Consider the following 20,999-nt stretch of genomic DNA (forward strand, 5'->3'; position numbering starts at 1 on the left):
GGGAGTTAGGGCTTCACCACATGAATTTGGAAGGGAGACACAGTCCACCCATAACAGGGATCCACCTCCACCCAGAAGCCCTGAAGAAGCCAGGCCGTGTTCTCGATCAGAAGACCCATCTAACCCAGCTTCCACATCGAAGCTGACCGGAGCGGACACTGTTCTCAGAGGCAGCCAAGCCTCGTGCGCTGGCTCAGAAGAGCATCGGCGGCCTCTCTTGGGCATCCGTCACTGGGAGGCTGGGAAACCTGAGCCTTTGCTAATGGGGCGACAGAGTCAAGGTGGAGAGCTTTGCTGGGGACAGTCTAACCATTGCTCCAAGGAAACCTAAGAGGGCTAACGAGGCCGGTCTGTATGGGTAGACGTCATCACCACAGCAGTTTCCATCACAAACAGGATGGGAGAGACCTCAATGCCACTACCTCCCGTTCCCAGGAGGCCCAGGGTAAAGGCTCTGCACCCTCCCTGAATTCCTGCAGGAGTCCCTAAGTTCCTACAATCATTCTACGTCTGCATCCTCCAAAATGAGGGGCCGCGAAGAGCCTGGGGGACGCCCACCACGCCCACACGCCATTCTGCCGGCACACAACAGGACCACACTTCCCAGCCGCCTTTGCAGCCAGTCCCGTGCCGAGCTCTGGTCAACGGAAGGCAGGGGGAAGAGGCACGCTGGTTCCAGGCCTGACCCCCTAGCACCTCCTAAGCCATCCTCCACTCGTCCTCTTACTCCACATGCTGGCCGCACCAGGGTCCTGCAGTGGCCTCAGACGCCTTAGGGGATGGCGGTGTCACCAGACAGCAGAGCGGCCCAGTCCAAACCCACTAGGTCATGACTTGAGTGAAACATTTATATCAGGAAGGCATTTGTCTACACAAGTGGCTCATGGAACTCAATACCAGAAAAACAAACAACCCAATCAAAAAGTGGGCAGAAGACCTAAACAGACGTTTCCCCAAAGAAGGCATACAGGTGGCTAAGACACACAGGAAAAGATGCTCACCACTGCTCATTATTAGAGAAATGCAAATCAAACCAATGAAGTACCACTTCACACCCGTCAGAACGGCCATCAGCAAAAGGTCTACAAATAATAATGTCGGAGAGGGTGTGGGGAACAGGGAACGCTCTTGCACAGTTGGTGGGAATGCAAGTTGATACAGCCTCTACGGGTAACAGTATGGAGATTACTTTAAAAAATGAGGACTAAAAAAAAAAAAAAAAAAAATGAGGACTAAAGCTACCATACGACCCAGCAGTTCCACTACTGGGCACATGGCCTGAGGAAACCACAACTGAAAAAGACACGTGTACCCCCATGTTCGCTGCAGCGCTATTTACAATAGCTAGGACATGGAAGCAACATATGTCCATGTGCAGATGAGAGGGTAAAGAAGTTGTGGGACATGTACACAGTGGAATATTACTCAGCTAGAAAAATGAATGCATTTGAGTCGGTTCCAATGAGGTGGACAGACCTAGAGCCTATTACACAAAGTGAAGCAAGTCAGAGAGAGAAAGACAAATATCATATATTAACACATATAAGCAGAATCTAGGGAGATGGTGCTGACGAACCTATCTGTAGGACAGCAATGGAGCCACAGACAAGGAGAACAGACTCGTGGACATAAAGCGGAAGGAGAGGGTGGGACGGATGGAGAGAGCAGCAGGGACACACACACACCGCCACATGTGAGACGGACAGACAGCGGGGATGTGCCGGATGACTCATGGAGCTGAAACCAGGGTTCTGTGACAACCGAGGGGGGGTGGGGCGGGAGGCTCAGGAGGGAGGGGACATGTGTGTACCTGTGGCTGACTCATGCTGACGTATGGCAGTACCCAACACAACATTGTAAAGCAATTATCCTGCCATTAAAAATAAATTTAAAAAGTAATTTTAAAGAGGAAGACATTTGTCACTGCCATTCGTCTACACAGACTCATATGGAAGCCTCATTGCTGTGTCCTCAGCGAGGAATGCTCCCCCCCGCCCCCGGCCAGAGCTTCCCATGGCTCCCTTATCACCCTTCAAGTCTCAGCTCAAACGTCACCTCCGTGGACACACTCCCCTGAGAACTGCCCTCCCAACACTACGCTCTTCACTGGTCACTCTGTCACGGGCTCTGCTTCTTCCTTCCCTGGCGTCCGGCACAGCCCTGAACGCTTAGTCTGGCCTTGTCTCTCCTGTGACACCATAAGCTCCTCTGGGGTCCCCGCCGTCCCACTCACCAGGCGTCCCCAGTGACAACGCTCATATCCGACACACACCGGTCCTCTGAGTATTTGCTAAGTCAAAGAAGGGACGAGGGACTTCCCTGGTGGTCCAGTGGTTAAGACTCCGAGCTTCTGATGCAACGGGCACAGGTTCAACTTCTGGTTAAGGAACTAAGATACCATACGCCACGCAGCATGGCCAAATACATTTTAAAAAATAATGACAAAGAGATGAATTCTAAGGATGCCAAGTGACTGTCACCCAGGATAAAAGACAATCCTTGAACGGCCACAGAAACCAACTCCTCAGCTGAATGGCGGACAGGCAGGTCTGTATCAGGGTCAGGGATAAAAACACCAGCTCTATTTCTCACACCAGCAGGCTCCACGTGGAGAATTCGTACTGGGGAAGGGGAGCAGGATGACCCACGTGGATGCAGCAAGCAAAGTGATTTCATTATATACACAGGCACTCTCACAGTCACCTCAGCCTTTCCACGATGCCATTTCCCTTTATGTCTGATGCTGACAAGAGCAGTGAATACTTGAGCACCTGTCTCCTCTGTGTGACTGAGAACAGATTATAGGGATTATTTTGTTTAATTTTTTAATTACTTCATTTAATCTTTTAATTCCCCTCCACTCACTCACTCACTCACTCACACACTCACACAGACACACACACAGGAATACTACTCAGCCATAAAAAAGAGAATGGAATAATGCCATTTGCAAATAGATGGTAAAACAATGGAAACAGTGAGCAACTATTTTCTTGGGCTCCAAAATCACTGCAGATGGTGACTGCCGCCATGAAATTAAAAGACGCTTGCTCCTTGGAAGAAAAACTATGACCAACCTAGACAACATATTATAAAGAAGAGACATTACTTTGCCGACAAAGGTCCGTCTAGTCAAAGCTATGGTTTTTCCAGTAGTCATGTGTGGATATGAGAGTTGGACCATAAAGAAAGCTGAGCACTGAAGAACTGATGCTTTTAAACTGTGGTGTTGGAGCAGACTCTTGAGAGTCTCTTGGACTGCAAGGAGATCAAACCAGTCAATCCTAAAGGAAATCAATCCTGAATATTCACTGGAAGAACTGATGCTGAAGCTGAAACTTCAATACTTTGGCCACCTGATGCGAAGAACTGACTCAATGGAAAAGATCCTGATGCTGGGAAAGACTGAAGGCAGGACGAAAAGGGGACGACAGAGGATGAGATGGTTGGATGGCATCACCAACGCGAAGGACGTGACTTTGAGCAAGCTCCGGGAGTTTCAGCAAGCTCAGGGAAACCTGGCGTGCTGCGGGTCATGGGGTTGCAAAGAGTCGGACACGACTGAGTGACTGAACTGAATTGAATGGCATCTGCAGCAACATGGATGGACCGAGAGATTATCACACTGAGCGAAGTGAGGCAGAGAGAGACGGATCATACGATAGCCCTTATATGTGGAATCAAAACATGATACAAATGAACTTATGTATAAAGCAGAATCACTGACACAGAAGACAAGCCATGGCTACCAAAGGGGAAAAAAGACAGGAATAAATCAGGAGGTTGAGACTAATACTATACTGTACCAACAAGGACCTACGGTATAGCACAGGGAACTATAATCACTATTTTGTAACACACTGGGAGCACTGGCTGAATCTTATTTCTGATGGGACACTTGACTAATGCAGCTTGGGAACCACTTTCAGACAATGGATTTTGTAGACAGAAGATGCTGGTGAAAAAACACCTGCTCCACTGTTTCAAAAACGCATTGTTAAAATAAGAACTTTGCAAAATACTCATTTTTTTTTAATGGATAAGTAGCTCAAAGATGGATCTCAGAAGCAGCCAAGATAAGAGTACAAGCCCATTTCAGCGCCCCTGGTTGGGTCCACACTTGTCCCCACTGTGGGGGCTCCAGCAAGCACGTCTGGCTTCCAGCTAACCAGGCACCTCTCAAGTCTCCTGCCCTTGGCATCTCAGCGCTGGGTAGGGCGTGTCCTCTGTGGGAAGGGGGAATCAGTGCCTTCCCTCTTGCTGTAACAAAGGCTGAGCAAGGCCGTCCTTCTCCGGTCCCCAGCAGGGCTCTCCGCTATCCCATACAGAACTCAGACGTCCCTGAGATCACACAGGAGGAGAAGGCAACCCAGACAGAAGACATGAGACTCCAAAAGGTAGGTAGAAGGAAAGCAAATCAGGGTGCTGCCCCTTCCTGGCTGTGTGGCCTTGGGCATGTCCCCGAGTCTCCCCAGGACTTGGTTTCCTCATAAATAAGGTGGGCATGATTCCTGCTCACAGGGTCACCGTGAGGCTTTAAAGAGCAGCGATGCGTGATGCATTCACACAGGGACTAGGCCACGGAGAGCACTCAGGCGGCTCTCATCACCAACACCATCATCACCATCACTACCGTTCACTTATTGTTGTGAGGCAGGCAAGCCAAGAGCCTAATACTGGGGAAACAGAGCAGCTCCTGTTTGTGAGCACCCCTCGTTCGCAGACAGCCCCCACTCGCCAAAAACAAGCAGATGGAGAAAATGTGCAGGAGCAGAAGAGAAAACCTGAGAGCAAAGCCCAGCCAGCCAGATGGACGCGGCCCACGCCCTCGCAGGTGGTTCATCGCACAACCAGCCCGTCCACACCCCACGGGCAGGTGGACCACTGGGGCTCCCAGGACATGTCCCAGGCCACCCCCCCAAACAGACAACGTGCCAGGTGACCCCAAAATTCAACTCAGAAAGATGCTCCGGCGGACTCCCTTCTAGTCGGAGTCTGTCCCACTAGCACCCGGAGGGAAAGAAAAACCAGAGAGGCAGGACTTCCCAGCACAAGCTCCCGTCCCACACCCAGAGGCTCTCAGGAGGCCCACACAGAAGGGAATCCAGTGCACCATCTTGCCCAGCGGCCTTGGAAAAGTCAACAGGAGAATGATGGCCAAGACGTCAGTGTCTGGCTGAAGTTCATCTTCTTTGTCAGAAGCCAGGCCTTGGGACTCCTACTGTTTAAAATATGCACCTTTTATATACAGATAAAATACGTAAATACATACAAAAAAGTACTTAAATAAAATCCACTTGCTTCTCACCCTTATCTCATTGATAGAAACTATTGTCATCTCACTTGACCAACAGAGAAACTGAGGCACAGACAGGTCAAGCAAACCTGCCTCAGATCACACAGCTCCTAGGAGGTGGTGGCGCGGGGATCTGAACTATGAGTCTGGACCCAGAGTCCACGTGTCCTTGTGGTCGTTTAGCACCAAGGTGGCTGCTGTCAACTTTCTCCCCACCTGGGACAGTCTCACCTTCTCCAAGAGGAGATTCCCCATTCTTTGAACCTGAGTTGGCCCTGCAGACCTGAACAGGTGACTTCCTCGGGCTAGGTCACAAGAAGCCCTGTGACTCTTGGAACACACATACCGGGGGAACGCCAGGCACCGCATAAGGAGCCCGATGATCCCGCACCGCGTAAGGAGCCCGATGATCCTGGGACCGCCACGCAGTAGGTGCTCAGCCAACATTTTCAGCTGAGCCCGGGCTACTGGCCATCATCACCACAGCACCAGACACAGGAGGAAAGACTCTGGAAACTTCCAGGCCAAGGGACACGCCAGCCAAGTACCACCTCGGTCCAGGCCGCAGAGAGAAGAACCACCCAGCTGCTGTTGCTTAGTCACTGAGTCGTGTCTGACTCTTTTGCCACCCCATGAACTAAAGCCCACCAGGCTCCTCTATCTGTGGGATTTCACCTGTTCCCTCCAGGACAGGGACCCCGTCCTTCCTCCTCTCTCTTAGCAAAGCTGGGGGCCCGGTGTGATGGCAAACAGGGGCATGGCACTACCCACAGAACAGCTCCGTCATGACACAGTCCAACGGGGAAGTCTAATATATCCAGTGACATTTTACGGTTCTAAGCAAAGCAAACACATGACCTCACACCAAGGTTTCTTAATTTTTTTTAAGGAAGAAATACACTTTTTCTTCTTCCATTTTAATATTTTTTTTTTAATTTTACATGGCTGTGCCAGGTCTCAGTTGTGGCATGTGGGATATAGTTCCCTGACCAGGAACTGTGCTTCCCAAGTAGCTTAGTGGTAAGGAACCTGCCTGCCAATGCAGGAGACTCAAGAGATGTGGGTCCGATCCCTCGGTTGGGGAGACCCCCTGGAGAAATGGCAACCCACTCCAGTATTCTTGCCTGGAAAAATCCCAAGGACAGAGGAGCCTGGTAGGCTACAGTCCATAGGTTTGCAAAGGAGTTGGACACAGCTTAGCAACTAAACAACAACCCCTGCATCGAAGTGCAGAGTCTCAGCCACCGGACCACCAGGGAAGTTCCTAGGCCAGGGTTTCTAAGCTTGGCACCACTGATATCTTATAATTTTATACCGGATAAGTATTTGGGGTGGGGGCTGTCCTGTGCATTGTAAGATGTTTAGCAGTATCCCTGGGCTCAACCTGATAGATGCCAGAAGCTACCCCCTCCAAATAACCAGGACTAAAAGTATCTCCAGGCATTGCCGAATGCCCCTGCATGGGTGGGACGGGATCGCCCTGGCTGAGAACCATTCACTGCTGTGCACAGGGAGACCCGTGGGTGTCTACCTTCACCCAGGCCCACACAGGAGGCCGTGACACCTGTCCAGAGGTCAGAGGCCACCTGCCAATGACCCCAGAACCACACACGGGTGCTGTCTTCTGCAGACCCCAGAGTAACCTGCAGGGTCCTGCTAACTCAGACCCCTAAGGCAACACCACAGCTGCAGCCCCCCAGGACACCACCCCTATATCAAGAGGCTGGAAATGAGGTGCTGAGTGGCCCCGTCCAGGGCTCAAGGCCTGTTCCCTCTAGGTGGTCAGGGGAGCACCCTTTTAAAGCACTTTACCCCAACGTCGGCTTCTGTGTCACTTTACAAACACCACGACACAGCCCTCTCACACAGGCTCGCCAGTGCAGGTTCAAAAACACAAAGGCGTTCACACCACCCCTCGTCTGAAGACCCTTCGGCGGAGCCCTACTGCTCTCCAGAGAAAGTCCAAACACCTAAGCAAGACTCTGCTGCCCCAGACAGGCTGGCTGCCGCTCGTCGCCCACAACAACGGCAAAAGCAAAAGCAGCAGTTTGCACCGGTCCAGGGCTGCACGCCATGCTCAGCCTTCTGATCCAGCGACTCATCTGTCCATTCGCAGCTGTGACACTGTGCGTGGACGCCAATACCGCCCCCGTTCTGCAGACAGGAGAACCGGATCTCAGCAAGGGGATGGAACGTGCCTATGCTCACGTGGCCAAGATCATCAGACCCTGCTGGAGTCAGGCTCCACGCTGCTTGTACCTAATCCAACAATGCAGGCTCTGTGAGGACAGGAGTCTAATTCAATTACTGCCATATCTCCAGTACCTAGAATAGTGCCCGGCAGAGCAGGCATTCAAATATGGATAGATGAAAGGAGGGAGGGAAGCTCCCGGTGGAAGGAAAGAAGGAAGGCTGGAAGGAGGGGAGGGTGGAGGGGTGGGAGGACGGGGTTGGGGGGGAGGACAGGGTGGGTTGCGGTGGGAGGAGGGAGTCGCTAGCACAGTAGCTACCAAACCTGGCTAGCTACCAGGATCACCTGGGGAGTTCATTAAAATACTGAATCCCAACCAACCTGATGAATGACAGTCGCCCTCAGCCACCCCAAAGAGGAGGAGGAACTGCTCTTACCTAGTGACTGGGGAGAACCATAGGGTGTGGGTTTCAGGAGGCAAAATCCTGTCTCACGCTATCAGAACCATCAGGAGAAAGCGCCAGAGGCCTGCACCTTCAAATGCCCCCTCACCAGGTATTTCTGGCGCTCAGCCAGCTGGCCGGCAAGGGCCAGGCCGTCCACAGTCAGTGGGCGGGACACCTGTGTTTACCGCTGGGCCCGCCCTGCCCCTGCAGGCCCCCGCCCCCGCCCCAGCTGCCACAGGTCTGGGCCACCGGGGAGGTCGTGAGGCCAATGTAAACAAAGTCAGGGGGAAGGCCGGCGGCCTCCAGACACGGGCACTTTCAAAGCAGGCCCTCTGGCTCAGGGCCGCTGGAGGCCGGCTTGGCTCCAGAGTCAGGAGAAACCTTTTGGAAAGCTACTTAGTCTCACTCATGATAAAAAAACCAAACGAAGAGCCACGTTGCGCTATCAGAGTCCACCTGTGAACCGCCAAGTTCAGAACCCCATGGCAGCGTGGGAGGAGATGGGGGGAACTAGAGGGGCCCCCAACACCTCAGGAGCTTCTGCGGGATGTGATCCAACCGTCCTCCAAAGTTAAAAACACCCCGTGCCCTCTAACTCAGAAATTACACATGGAGGACACTGTCCTTCAGATAAACCCAACATGCGTGCATGAAAGAATAATGCAAAGGTGACCCCCACACACAGCTGGTGGAAATGTAAAATAGTGCGGCCACTTGGGAAACAGCCTGGGGGGGGTTCCTAAAATGATCAAACAAAGTTACTGCATTGGCTGAGGAGCAGCCCTACCCCTAGGCATACACCCAGGAGAAATGAAAACACACAGCCACACAAAAAATCATTCACGAAAGCTCACAGCGGCAGGATTCACACCAGCCAAAAAGAGCAAACAACCCAAATTTCCATCAACAGATGAATGGGTCAACAAACTGTGGAATATTTGTAGAAAGGAATATTAGCCGGCCACATAAAGGAATGAAGTCCTGAGACACACACAGCACGGACGGATCGTGAAAATGTGGGAAACATTCTGTTAAGTGAAAGAAGCCAGTGGCAAAAGACCACATAGTATGTGATTTCTTTTATAGGAAGTGTCCAGAACAGGGAAATGGAAAGGAGATGAAAGGTTGCTTAGGCAGGAGAGGTGGAGGAGGACCAGATGGATGGCTGGAGGGTACAGGGTTTCTTCTAGGGGTGATGAAACATTCTAAAACTGTGGTGGCTGCACATATCTGGGAATACACCGAACCGTGAATGGATGAATTATAAGGTATGTGAATTGTGTCTCCATAAATCTGTTAGCAAAAAAAAAAAAACCGAAGAAGAATCCATGTATAGTCGCTACAGCTAATAGCAAAAGACTGGAAAAACCCAAAGTGTCCATCTCTAGGGGTTAAACTATCACACTGTAGCCAGAATGCTATGTGGTGATGAAAGCAAAAGGCAGATCAATATGCTGATAAGAAAACACCTCAATGGTTAACTATTAGGGGGCTTCCCCTGGCAGCTCAGTGGTAAAGAATCTGCCTGCCGGTGCAGGAGACACAGATTTAATCTCTGATCCAGGAAGATCCCACATGCCTCGGAGCAACTAAGCACGTGCACCATAACTATACAGCCTCTGCTCTAGAGCCACGGGGGCCACAACTACTGAAGCCCGCGCCCCAGAGCCTGTGATCCACAGCAAGAGAAGCCACTGCAAGGAGAAGCCTGCACGCCACGGCTAGAGAGCGACCCCAGCTCGCCACAGCTAGAGAAAGGTCCATGCAGCAACGAAGACCCAGCACAGCGAAAAACAAAGAAGTAAATAAAAATTTTTTAAAAGAAAACTATTAAATTCAAAAAAGAAATCGCAGTGCAGAAGTATATATGCAGTAGGTACTCATTTGTGTAAAAAAACAACAGACATATCACACAAGCAGAGAATACATCCGGAAGACCACAGAGCTGGGCGGGAGCGGGCCTCTGGAGCCTGGGGTGGGACTGGGGAAGACAGACATTTGCTTATAAATTGTCTGATTTTCCCCCCAAGCGTACGCTCTAATTTCTCAATTTAAAAGGAGTCAACAAAAAGTTATTAAAGCAAGTCTCTGCAACTGTACATTGCTTAAGTCTCCGGACTCTGAGTGAAAAGGGGCCTTAGAAACTTGAGGATCTGAACCCACTGCCCAATGTAAGGGGGAAGGAAAAAAGAAGTTGCCCCCACTGGGAGCAGAGCTTCACCGGAGGGCTACACACACTCAGCAAACTGCCCACGTGGAGTAGAGCTCTCGCTCCGCTGTCTGCACTAAACCCAACATCTGACCACCAAGCGATGACTTTCCACAAGCTCTGGCCAGTGAGCCCTCAAGAGGGCAGACGGCTTGACCATCAACACAGACCAAACGGTCCTTGACGCCGTGACGTGGGGCGCTCAGCCGCCAGCAGCCCAGGTGAGCTGTCTGGAGGTCATTTCCCAGCTGGCCCACGCACGCCTCCGCTCCCTCGCCAGGGCTTTGCTGGCCGACGTCCCCACCTGCTCCAAACCCCAGTCAGAGACCCAGACAGAGCAACGCCACTTCTCCTTTTCAGAAGAAGGTGTCAAACCAATGAGAGCTGCCGAGCCTGCTGCCCAGGGCGGGGAGGTGAGAGGTACTCACGGAAGCCCTCGATCTTGTCGGCCGTCTTGCTCCAGGCCACCTGCCGCGTCTCCATGATCACCTGGACGGTCCTCCGCTCCGGGGTGGACTTGCGGAAGCTGAACACGGTCATGACGGTGCCCAGCTCCAGGGCCCGCTTGATCTGACTCTTCTCATACTCCGGGAGGGTGTCCACGTTGGCCATGGTGCTCGTGGTCGTCTGCTCCCCAGGGGGGAGGTGAGGAGGAAGGGGGTGAACAAGGAGGCTGGAGGAAGGAAGCAAGGGGGAACTCGTTTCAGTTAACTTAGCCGGCTTCGGTTAGCAGGAGGGAGCTTCAGAAGCCAAAATCCTGTCTCATGCCCACCAGGATGAGCTTGGGGAGAAGGTGCAGGTGGCAGGGGGGCTCACCAGCTGCTCAGATGTTTAAATGGAAGCAAGGTGTGGGTGGAGCCCTTGACCTCAGTGACCCAACCGTTATCCCGGCTTTGAATAACCAAATCACCCCAACCTGGGCCGCCATCTCTCCCTCCCCACGCACTTTTATGCTGTAGAATATTTGAATAGCCAAAGGACCCCAGGCTGGCTCCTGTCCCCACCCCTGACACCCTGCCCAGAGACTTCTAACCATTCCTTTACTTCCCAAGTGGAGCTGGGAATAGGAGAAAAAACCTCCCAAATGGGTCCGTGGAGACCTCCGTGTGGAAATGGAGCAGAAAGAGCAGAAAACAGCAGGGCCCGGCAGCCCCACGTGGAGGCTCCCGCTGACCGTGTGGCCCTGGGCAGGCCGCGTGACCCCTGGGAGCCCCACTCTGACTGGGACAGTCAAGAAGCCACTAGCAAAGCACCTGGTGTGCGGCTCAGCTTCCCGGGGTGTCCCTGGTCATCCCTCATCCTCCTGAACACTCAGAGCTTCCCAGAGAGGAGCCTGGGCCCCAGATCCCAGAGCCTCCCTTGTCTGGCTCCTCTCACGCCCGCATCTAGCCCACCAGCAAACCCAGAAAGCAGGGGGTCTCCTTCCCCACTTCCTCCAGGGATCTTATATTCATGGGTCACTCTGGTCGCCTGCTCCCCCCCCAGACCCTGGAGTGAATTCTCAGACCAGGAACCAAAAGGATGCTTTAAGAAGAAGAGTGGAAGGGGACATAGGCATACCTATGGCTTATTCATATTGATGTATGGCAGAAACCAACACAATATTATAAAGCAATTATCCTCCGATTAAAAATAAATGAATTTAAAAAAAATTAAAGATTGGGACTTCCCCAGTGGTGCAGTGGATAAGACTCCACCTGCCAACGGAGGGGACACAGGTTCATCCCTGGTCCGGGAAGACTCCACACGCCGTAGAGCAACTGAGCCTGCACATCACAACTACTGAAGCCTGCGTGCCTACAGCCCGCGCTCCGCACCAAGAGACGCCACCGCGGTGAGGAGCCCAGAGCAGTGTAATCAAGAGTGGCCCCCACTGGCCACAACTAGAGGAACCCGAGCAAAGCAATGAAGACCCGCACAGCCCCAAAATAAACACACACAAACAAAAAGAATGAGTGGATTCAGGCCACTCCGAGCTACGCTCTGCACAACCCCACCCCCACAACATCCTGCCTCCCCAGTGTCCGAAGGTTCAGTGCCCCTCGCTCCAAGGGGACTTGACCACAGCCCCTACCCCAAGTCACTACACCCCCAGGGCTGGATTCCACCCTTGTAAAGGGGAAGAAAACAGATGCAGGATTCTCCTTCAAGGAAGGCTGAAGGTTCTTCTGCAGATTAAACCAGATATCTCGGCCCTTAAAACAAAGATTCATAGTCAGCGATGCTCAGGTTTAGCTCCTGTTACCATCCACTGTTTCCTGTATCTTTTTTTCCCCCTTTTCCACTCAGGCTTTATATATATGTATATATATATATATGAGTATAATTGCTTTACAATGTTGTGTAAGCTTCTGCTGTGTACAACAAAGTGAATCAGCTCTCTGCGTACCACACACTGGAGAAGGAAGTGGCACCCCACCCCAGTATTCTTGCCTGGGAAACCCCATGGACAGAGGGGCCTGGCGGGCTGCAGTCCGTGGGGTCGCAGAGAGTCAGACATGACTAAGCACGCACACAGGTGTGTACACTGTATGCCCGTTCCCGTTAGGACTTCCTGCCCACCCCCCTGCCCCATCCCACCCCCCTCCGTCATCACAGAGCACGGAGCTAAGACCCCCATGCCCTACAGCAGCTTCCCATGAGCCATTTATCTCACACATGGCAGGGTGTGTACATGTCACCCCCTCAGTGCATCCCACTGCCCTTCCTCCCCGAGTGCATCTCTATCCCTGTATCTTTATTATCTCGTCCCCACCTGCAAACCCCTTTAGGCTCCTGCAGTTCTTACCTTGCAGAGAAGCCGGGTGTTCAGCCAGGGCTCCTGGGCCACCCCAGAGCCGCTGTGCCAAGCTGCTCAAAATCAGGGCCTCGGCTGTCCCAGCTGTATAATGGGAATAACACCACCCTCCAGGGGCTCTGGATGGACTAGACCCCACAGTGTTTGTACAGCCCCCAGTCAACCCTACAGGAAATCAATCCTGAATATTCACTGGAAGGACTGATGCTGAAGCTGAAGCTCCCAATACTTTGACCACCACGTGATGCAAAGAGCCAAGTCACTGGAAAAGACCCTGATGCTGGGAAAGACTGAGGACAGGAGAAGGGGACGACAGAGGATGAGAACGTTGGACAGCATCACCAACTCAAATGACGTGAGTTTGAGCAAACTCCAGAAGATGGTGAAGGACAGGGTAGCCTGGTGTGCTCCAGTCCACGGGGTCACAGAGAGCTGGACACGACTCAGTGACTGAACAACAACAAAACCAGCGTCTAGCAGGGCCTCCGATGATATTAATCAGCCAGCTGATCAAAGCACTAGCCAAGAGTCAGCTCTATGACAGGCAGGGACGGTGGACTCGCACGCAAATGAGGGGTGAGGCCCGGACCCTGTCCTTTGCCCCCGTCCCCCTCCACCTCACACCCACAGTCAGGGCACCTCCCCGGGGTGCTGACAGTCCAGCAATAAAGTCATGAGTTACACCCGCTCTCCACCCACTAGGAAACAGTCAGCTCCATGATTCTGCAGAAGCAGAGACACGGGGGTCTCGAGGGAGCAGCAGGAAGGGGTTCCCAACTGAGTCTAAGGTGAGGCTGGGAACTTAACAGTGCTCAGAGGAAGCTTCTAGGGGAAGACGGCATCTGAATCCAATGTTTAGAAGAGATGAAGCGGGGGGGACAGTGCTCTAGTCCGAGGAACTCGATGAAACAAAAGCCCAGGGACCAAGGGTGTGCAGGAACCCTGCCTGATGGGAGCCTCCTGCCTCACCACCCCCTATTCCAGGTCAGGGGACAAGCAAGGGGCCTGAGGCCAGTCTCCACCCTGGAAAACCTGCTGTTTATTGGCCCTCCCGGGTGCCTGCACCTGCCGTATCAGGTTCATCTCATTCATCTCAGTGAGAAATACTTGGGCTGCAAACTCAAGGCCTGGGAGGTGAAATCACGTGATCAAGGTCATGGAGACATGTGGTAACATCAGGATGGGAGCCCCGGTCTGAATCCCATGCCCCTGCTCCTTCTGCAACCCCCTTCTGGAATTCACAATCTGGTCAGATAGTAACTAACAGCGCAGAGAGGTCAACCGACTCGTCCATGGTCACACAGCTGCAGTGTCAGGAGCAGGACACAACTCTCAAGTTCCCCACTCCCAGGGGCAGCAGGGTGCAAACAGGGAACACGCCCCACCTCACAACACTGCCCCTTAAACCAGCCGACCTAGGAGCACCAGGGCTCTCAGTTCTTTCTGACTCTGGGAGGGCCCTGGACTCATCTTCCCAGGATTCTGGTCACTCCCCATGCAGAAGCCCAGTGGACTGGCTCAACCATAAACATCAAGTGTCTCATGTCCTTCTCTAAGAACCAGGAAAGCATCCTCCTGGCCACAAGATCCCTGGAGTCAACCACTAAAACCCACCAGCTCCCAACTCGGGCTTTCAGGGTTCAACACTTCAGCAACTAAGACAAGGTCTCCAAGGCCTTGACCCCGGAGGAGGGCACTGGCCATCACAGGCAATTTCTATTTTGCTTCTGCTTTCAAAAAAAAAAAAAAAAAAATGACATAGGCTTGAAATCCCTTTCTTGTTCCTGTTTCTCATCCTCCCTGGGTAATTTTATAAAATGACTTATGGTGTTAAACACAAATGAGGCTGAGATTTAATAAGATCCTACTTTTCATGTTCTTCTCTTTGAAATAAACTTCTGGGAAAGACAAATTATCATATGACATCGTTCATATGTGGAATAAGGTACAAATGAAGTCATCTACAAAACAAATAAGACTCACAGATGTAGAAAACAAACTTATGGTTCCTGGGTGAATGGGGGGCATAGACTGAGAGCCTGGTATTGACATATACACACTACTATACATAGAGGAGGTAACTAATAAGGTCCTACCGTATAGCTCAAGGAACTCTACTCAATACTCTGTAACGACCTGTATGGGAAAGAATCTAAAAAAGAGTAAATATATGTATATACATGGACTTCCTCAGTGGCTCAACTGTAAAGAATCCGCCTGCAATGCTGGAGACATGGCTTCGATCCCTGGGTTGGGGAGATCCCCTGGAGGAGGGCATGGCAACCCATTCCAGTATTCTTGCCATGGAAAATCCCACGGACAGAGGAGCCTGGAGGGCTACAGTCCATAGGGTGGCAAAGAGTCAGAGACAAGAGAAGCGACTGAGCACACGTAACACATGTGTGTATATATAATTGCTTCATTTTGCTGTACAACAGAAACTAACACAACATTTTAAGTCAACTATAGTCCAATAAAGATTAAAAAAAAAAATAATGCAAGGACCCAAAACCAGGAAACAGGAGAGCTTTCTTCTCTTCAAGGCTCTCTGCACACGTCAGAGCAGGGCAGGATTTCATACAAAATCCTACAAGACAATTCTCTTGGACTCCCGGCACAGTGGCACCCTAAGAGGTGACAGCCCCTCTGAGGGCAGGAGGGGTGTTATCGCTGCATGTCACACCTACCTGCAGAAACAGGGTGATTCATATTCTCATTGGAGGAGCTCGGCAGGGTCAGCCATGGCAAGTACGGGTGTGCATTAGTTCCACTTTTTTTTTTTTTTAGGGCAACCTGCGAGTATCTATTAAAATGTAAAACATGCATCTGCTTTGATCCAGCGTTGTGCAGAAAAATGCACAAAAATATTTGTAAGAGGAAAGAACAGGAAACAATTCAGCTGCTCATGAATGGGTTGGGGGGGGGGGGTAGGAATCCCTTACATGAAGGGATACACACGTTAAAGAATTGTTTAGCTGCTCAGTCGCATCCAACTCTTTTACGACCCCACAGGCTGTAGCCGGCCAGGCTCCTCTGTCCATGGGATTTCACAGACAGTAATACCAGAGTGGGTTGCCATTTCCATCTCCTGAGGAGCCTCCTGATCCAGGGATCAAACTCATGTCTCCTGAATTGGCAGGCAGATTCTTTACCACTGAGCCACCAGGGAAGCCCACATTAAAGAATGTTCACTAGCTACTGAAAAGGAGGAGGAAGATTTACAAGTACTGTGATCTGGAAAGATTTGTGAGGCAGATGAAAAAGAGTTGCAAACTAATAAATATTATTACATGTTTAAAAAGACTGTCTGTTGCCATATGTGAAACAGATCAGCAGTCCAGGTTCAATGCATGAGACAGGGCGCTCAGGGCCAATGCACTGGGATGACCCTGAGGGATGGGCTGGGGAGGGAGGTGGGAGGGGGGTTCAGGATGGGGGACACATGTACACCCATGGCTGATTCATGTCAATGTATGGCAAAAACCACTAGAATATTGTAAAGTAATTAGCCTCCAATTAAATTGATTTTTTTAAATGATTTTTTTAAAAAGGCTGTCTGCTTATAAACCTAGGAGGAATGGTTATTTTTGGAGAGTGGGAGCAGGTAAAGGGTCTGACCATCCGCTCGTGACTGATTTAAATGCTAATATAATGGATGAGCTTTTCTGCTTTGAGTTTTTAGAGTTTTCTAAATGAAGACACGGTTTCAAAAGTTTTCTCAGTTTCAATTTTCCACCAACTCCACTCAGCCCAAGGGCTATTTATGGGGGTCCTGGCTTTGCCTCCTCCAGAGGAGTTTCACAAGCTGGGGGGGAAGCGGGGCGGGTATCATTAGGCAATTTGAGCATCAGGGAACCCTGCAGTGGTACACACGTCGCATTCGTCGCTGTAATAAGAACTGCCTGGGACAGCCAGGGACTCAAGACTGCCTGCAAGGCTGTAGCATACGGATGCTGGCCCGGGCCCCCACGCAGGGCTCTTAACCAGAGGGTCAAGAAGTGGCAGATAAGCCCCAACTTTGCACATAGCCCTGCGATGTAGTAGGCTTCGGTGGCCCAAGTATCCAGGGGAAGAAACTGGGGCTCAGAGAGTCTTCGACGTGCCCAAGGTTACACAGCTGGAACCGAAATTCGAATTACGTTGACTAACAAGGCCACCTGTTTCCCGTGCGCGTCACCCCCCCCCCCCACTTTCTTACTCTAAGTTCAAGATCAGGGTGCTAGAAGAGCCATCCCAGGCCGCCTCTGGAATCCAGCTGCCAACCGCCCCCGCCCCGACCCCAGGGTCCACACCGGACTAGTCTTTTCCTCGAATTCTTCCGCTGTGGGGGGAACCACCTCTCCGCGATTCCACAACATAACCAGGAAAACGCACAGTCGCACAAACGTAATTCTGCACACCACTGTGGGGCGGGACAGGGAACCTTGGATCCCCCGAAAACTCTCCAATCTCTCAGGGCGAGGGGCTGCGCCTTCCTTGGTACCGCTTGCCACCCGCAACCACCTGTGTAGTGCGAGGAAGTGCCAGGGGCCGGCCTGCGCCTGGAGTCCACAGCCCTGGGCACAGTGGTGGCCAGGAAACACGCCCGGCCCCCCACGCGGGACCCCCAGGGCCACCGGAGCCTAGAACGCCGGCGCTCGCGCGAACCCCAGACCGCAAGCCGCGCCGCTTCCTCCGGTTCCCATTCAAAGCCGGGCTGCCCCGGGGCATCAACCGACGGAGTGGCGCCGGTCCGGGGTGAGGAAGTGGCCGTCCCCGCCCGGACGCTGGGCACAGCGAGCCGGGGGCCGGGCAGCGCGCCCCACCCCTGCCCGCGCCAGCTGCGCCCCGCGCAGGACCCCCGCCCTGGACGCGGCTTCCCCCGGGCGCGCGTCCCCGGGGCGCGCGTCCCCCGGGCGCCCCCGCCCGACCCGGCCACTCACCTGGCTGCGCCCCTGCCGCGGGTCCCGGCTCCGGGGTCCCGCGCGCAGCCGCCCGCCGTCCGGGCTCCCGGGACTCCCTGCCGCGCACGCCCTCCGACGCGGGCGCTGCTACTTCTCCTTCGGCCGCGGCCGCGCGCCACGTGACTCCTCCGGGGCCGCCCCCCGCGCCCCGGCCCGCCCCACCCCCGGCCCCGAGGCGGGCCCAGCGCCGCCCGCTGCTGGGAGCACCCTGGGCGCCGCGTGCTCCCTCCCCGGGGGCGGGCCAGCCTCGGGACCGCGCCTCTGCGGGTGGAGGAAGAAACTGAGGCAGCGGGAAGGGTTCGACCTGCCTGCCCCAGGTCCCTTGCAAGGTGGAGCGAGAACTTCCAGAAGGACCAGCATTTATGGAGCGCTTACTGCACACGTGTATTTTACATGCATTTAATATGCTCCCCTGTAATCCCCGTGAATTGGCCATTCATGGTCCTACTGTGAGATCGTCACTGAGTCTGCGCAGGTGTCTGACCGCCTCTTGCTACGTGGGGCAAACCACATAAATACCCTAAGCTCAGCTTCCTCATCTGTCAGACAGGATCAAAGTCCCAAAAGTTTGTTCTAGGGAACATGGAATACCATGAGAACTGATTTCTTGTTTTCCCAATGAGAGATTATTTTATGGCTCACTCTATAAACTTCTAAGCATATATAGATGACACCGTCAAGTGCCTAGTGATGGGATTTAGTTGATTATTGAGCTACACCAAGCCTATTTCAAGTCGCATATTGTATGATGTAACATATTCTTTGAGAAATATTGCTCTTTTCCTCTTTCCTGTTTCCTGAAGCTGTTATTCAGACCTTTCATATGCATCTTGGACGTGTCCATTGTGACTAGAGTCAGCCTTTCTATCACCTGTAGAGCAGTCAGGACACGTCAGTTCTACTCCTGAGCCACTTGACTTACAGCATTTTTTAAAATCTTGCTAAAGATTTTTTAAATCTTTTTAAATGTTGCTCTGGCTGAAAATATGACATCTAAAGCCACAGGGCTCATGTGCTGACTTTAGGCAAGCTGGACTCATTTTTCACTGCTCCTAGCCCAGGGGTGTACACTTGCTATTTCCTATAGATCACTTATTGCACCGCTTTTTAAAGAAATCCTTGAAACCACTTGAAACCATGGGGCCACCTCCCCAGGAATGGTAAATCTGGGTTAAATTTCTTTGCTTTTTTTTTTTTTTTTTAAGAACTTCAATTTATATTTCCATCAATCCTTTTTATCATTTCTATTTTGGTACATGTTATCTAATGTACATGATCTAGTGGTACAACCGCGTATGTGTAGAATTTATTATTACAAAGTCCACATGTATAATGGACCATGTTAAATTTCTTGCTGACCAGATGAAACTAAAGGCAATTGGCTTTGGAAACCACTGTGGGAAGCCCTGGCTCCTCTTCTCGGTCCGGACAGGTGCTGATTCTGATTGGAGATCTCCCTGGTCCCCAGGAATCAAGCAAGCAAGAAGAGCACGGAGCACCTACTTCAGCTTACTGTGCTTGTGAGCCTACGGCAGTTTTGGAGTTGAAATGTCTGTTGTGTTTGAGATGGCAGTTTGATTTTTTTCATATTTTTAATTGCTTTTCCTCTTTTTCACGGTTTTCACTTTTTCAGGTGAACAGCTAAAGGAATCCAGTGTGATGAATGGGAGTGTTTGGGGCTCCACATCACCTCTTTTTCTGCAACTCGTTTGTTCAAAATAAAGTCACTGAGATAGTAGCCCTGGTTCTGGGAGGGCTCGAATACAAAATGACATTTCTTCTCCAAGGCATAAGGGGTGGGAGGAGAAGCCACCCTGTATATTCAGATATACATGTGGTGGAAAGTCCCCATCACAAGTTAGCTATTCTAGGGCTCAAGGGCATTAAATGGGGGCGGGGTGGGGGGGCGGCGGTGGAAGCAGAATTTGAACCCGAGTCTGTCTGGTGCTAGAGCCCATGGGCGCACAGGCCCGTGGCCCATCCCCGGCATTACTAGGGGGAATGCAGGCAGGGAGAAGTGCGCGTGTAACCACTCCACATAGATTCACAAACGGGTCAGGAAGTGACCTCAAAGGGTGGAGGGAACTTTCTTTTCCTTTTCATATAAAAAGAAAGAAGAAGAGGGAGGGAGGGAATAATCGGAAAGAAAACTGTGTTTTAATCAGCATTGTCTGGGCTTTCTATTCTGCCTCCCTCACCAGTCTTCAAGGATGATTGTGTTTTTCCTCATAACCCTCTTCCATTTGCTAGCACCCATGGTGTATTGGACCATTAGCACCCTCCACCCTGTGCCTCCGTTTCCCTCTCTGCAAAAATGGGTATAATAACTGTACCTGCCTCCCAGGGGTGATTATAAGGATTAAATGAGACAACGGAGCGATAAAACAGGCAAAACAGTTCAGCCATCAGGGTTGACTATTTTCAGTATTGTTATTGGCAGGAAGAAGAAAAAGGCCCATGCTGCAGTGAGAAAGTGTGGATTTGGAGGACAGGGAGATCTGGGTTCAAATTCCAAGGCCACTTCCTGAGCTGTGTGACCTGAAGCTGGTCAGTTACCCTCTCTGAACCTTCAATTTCCCCATCATTCAATCTACTTTTGGGATACCGAAAACAGGCAAGCTGTAGGGATGGAAAGTAGATTAGTAGTTGCCTGGGACCTAGGAGAACGTGGGGGGTCTTGGAAGGGGTACAGGGTGTCTCTGTGGAGGGATGAAAATATTCTAAAATTGACTGTGATAATGGCTGAACAGCTCTGTGAAGATGCTAAAGGCCACTGAACTGTAGGCTTTAAATGGGTGAACTGTATGTGATGTGAATTATGTCTTTATACAGCTATTGAAAAAAAAAACCAAAACCTTCCTTAGAAGGCTGTTTAAAGAATTAATGGCTAACACGGCTTAGCACAATACAGACTTCAATAAAGTAGCAGTTGTTCACATAATAATAATTATTAGAGAGTAGGTCTTCTGAACCTAGCCGTCCTCACCCCACCCGTCTCTGCAGCAGCCAGGCCAAGGCCCACTGCCCTGCCCCAGGGCCTTGCCAGCCTCCTCCCTCTACCCCCAGAGCCAAAAACAGCCAGAAAACCCCTGAGAGGCTTTGCGTTTGGCTTCCTTT

At 51.7% G+C, this 20,999-nt stretch overlaps 1 protein-coding gene across 3 annotated transcripts in view; it reads right to left on the reverse strand.

Moving 5' to 3' along the window:
• PLCG2 (phospholipase C gamma 2) overlaps nucleotides 1–18,027 on the reverse strand; it is a 166,498-nt gene extending 148,471 nt beyond the window's left edge. For 2 of the 3 annotated variants that reach the window (XM_043434867.1, XM_043434868.1), the window contains exons 1-2: nucleotides 17,862–17,991; nucleotides 10,571–10,815 (exon numbers count right to left, since the gene is read on the reverse strand). In XM_043434867.1, coding sequence (XP_043290802.1) covers nucleotides 10,571–10,754 — 184 coding nt within the window. In that variant the 5' untranslated portion in view covers nucleotides 10,755–10,815; nucleotides 17,862–17,991. Of the gene's footprint in view, nucleotides 1–10,570; nucleotides 10,816–17,861 lie in introns of all 3 variants that reach the window. The other variant, XM_043434869.1, reaches the window with a different exon arrangement.
• Between the last annotated feature and the right edge of the window lie 2,972 nt (nucleotides 18,028–20,999).

Source organism: Cervus canadensis, chromosome 18 (assembly GCF_019320065.1).
Source record: "Cervus canadensis isolate Bull #8, Minnesota chromosome 18, ASM1932006v1, whole genome shotgun sequence".
NCBI classification, from domain to species: Eukaryota; Metazoa; Chordata; class Mammalia; order Artiodactyla; family Cervidae; genus Cervus; species Cervus canadensis.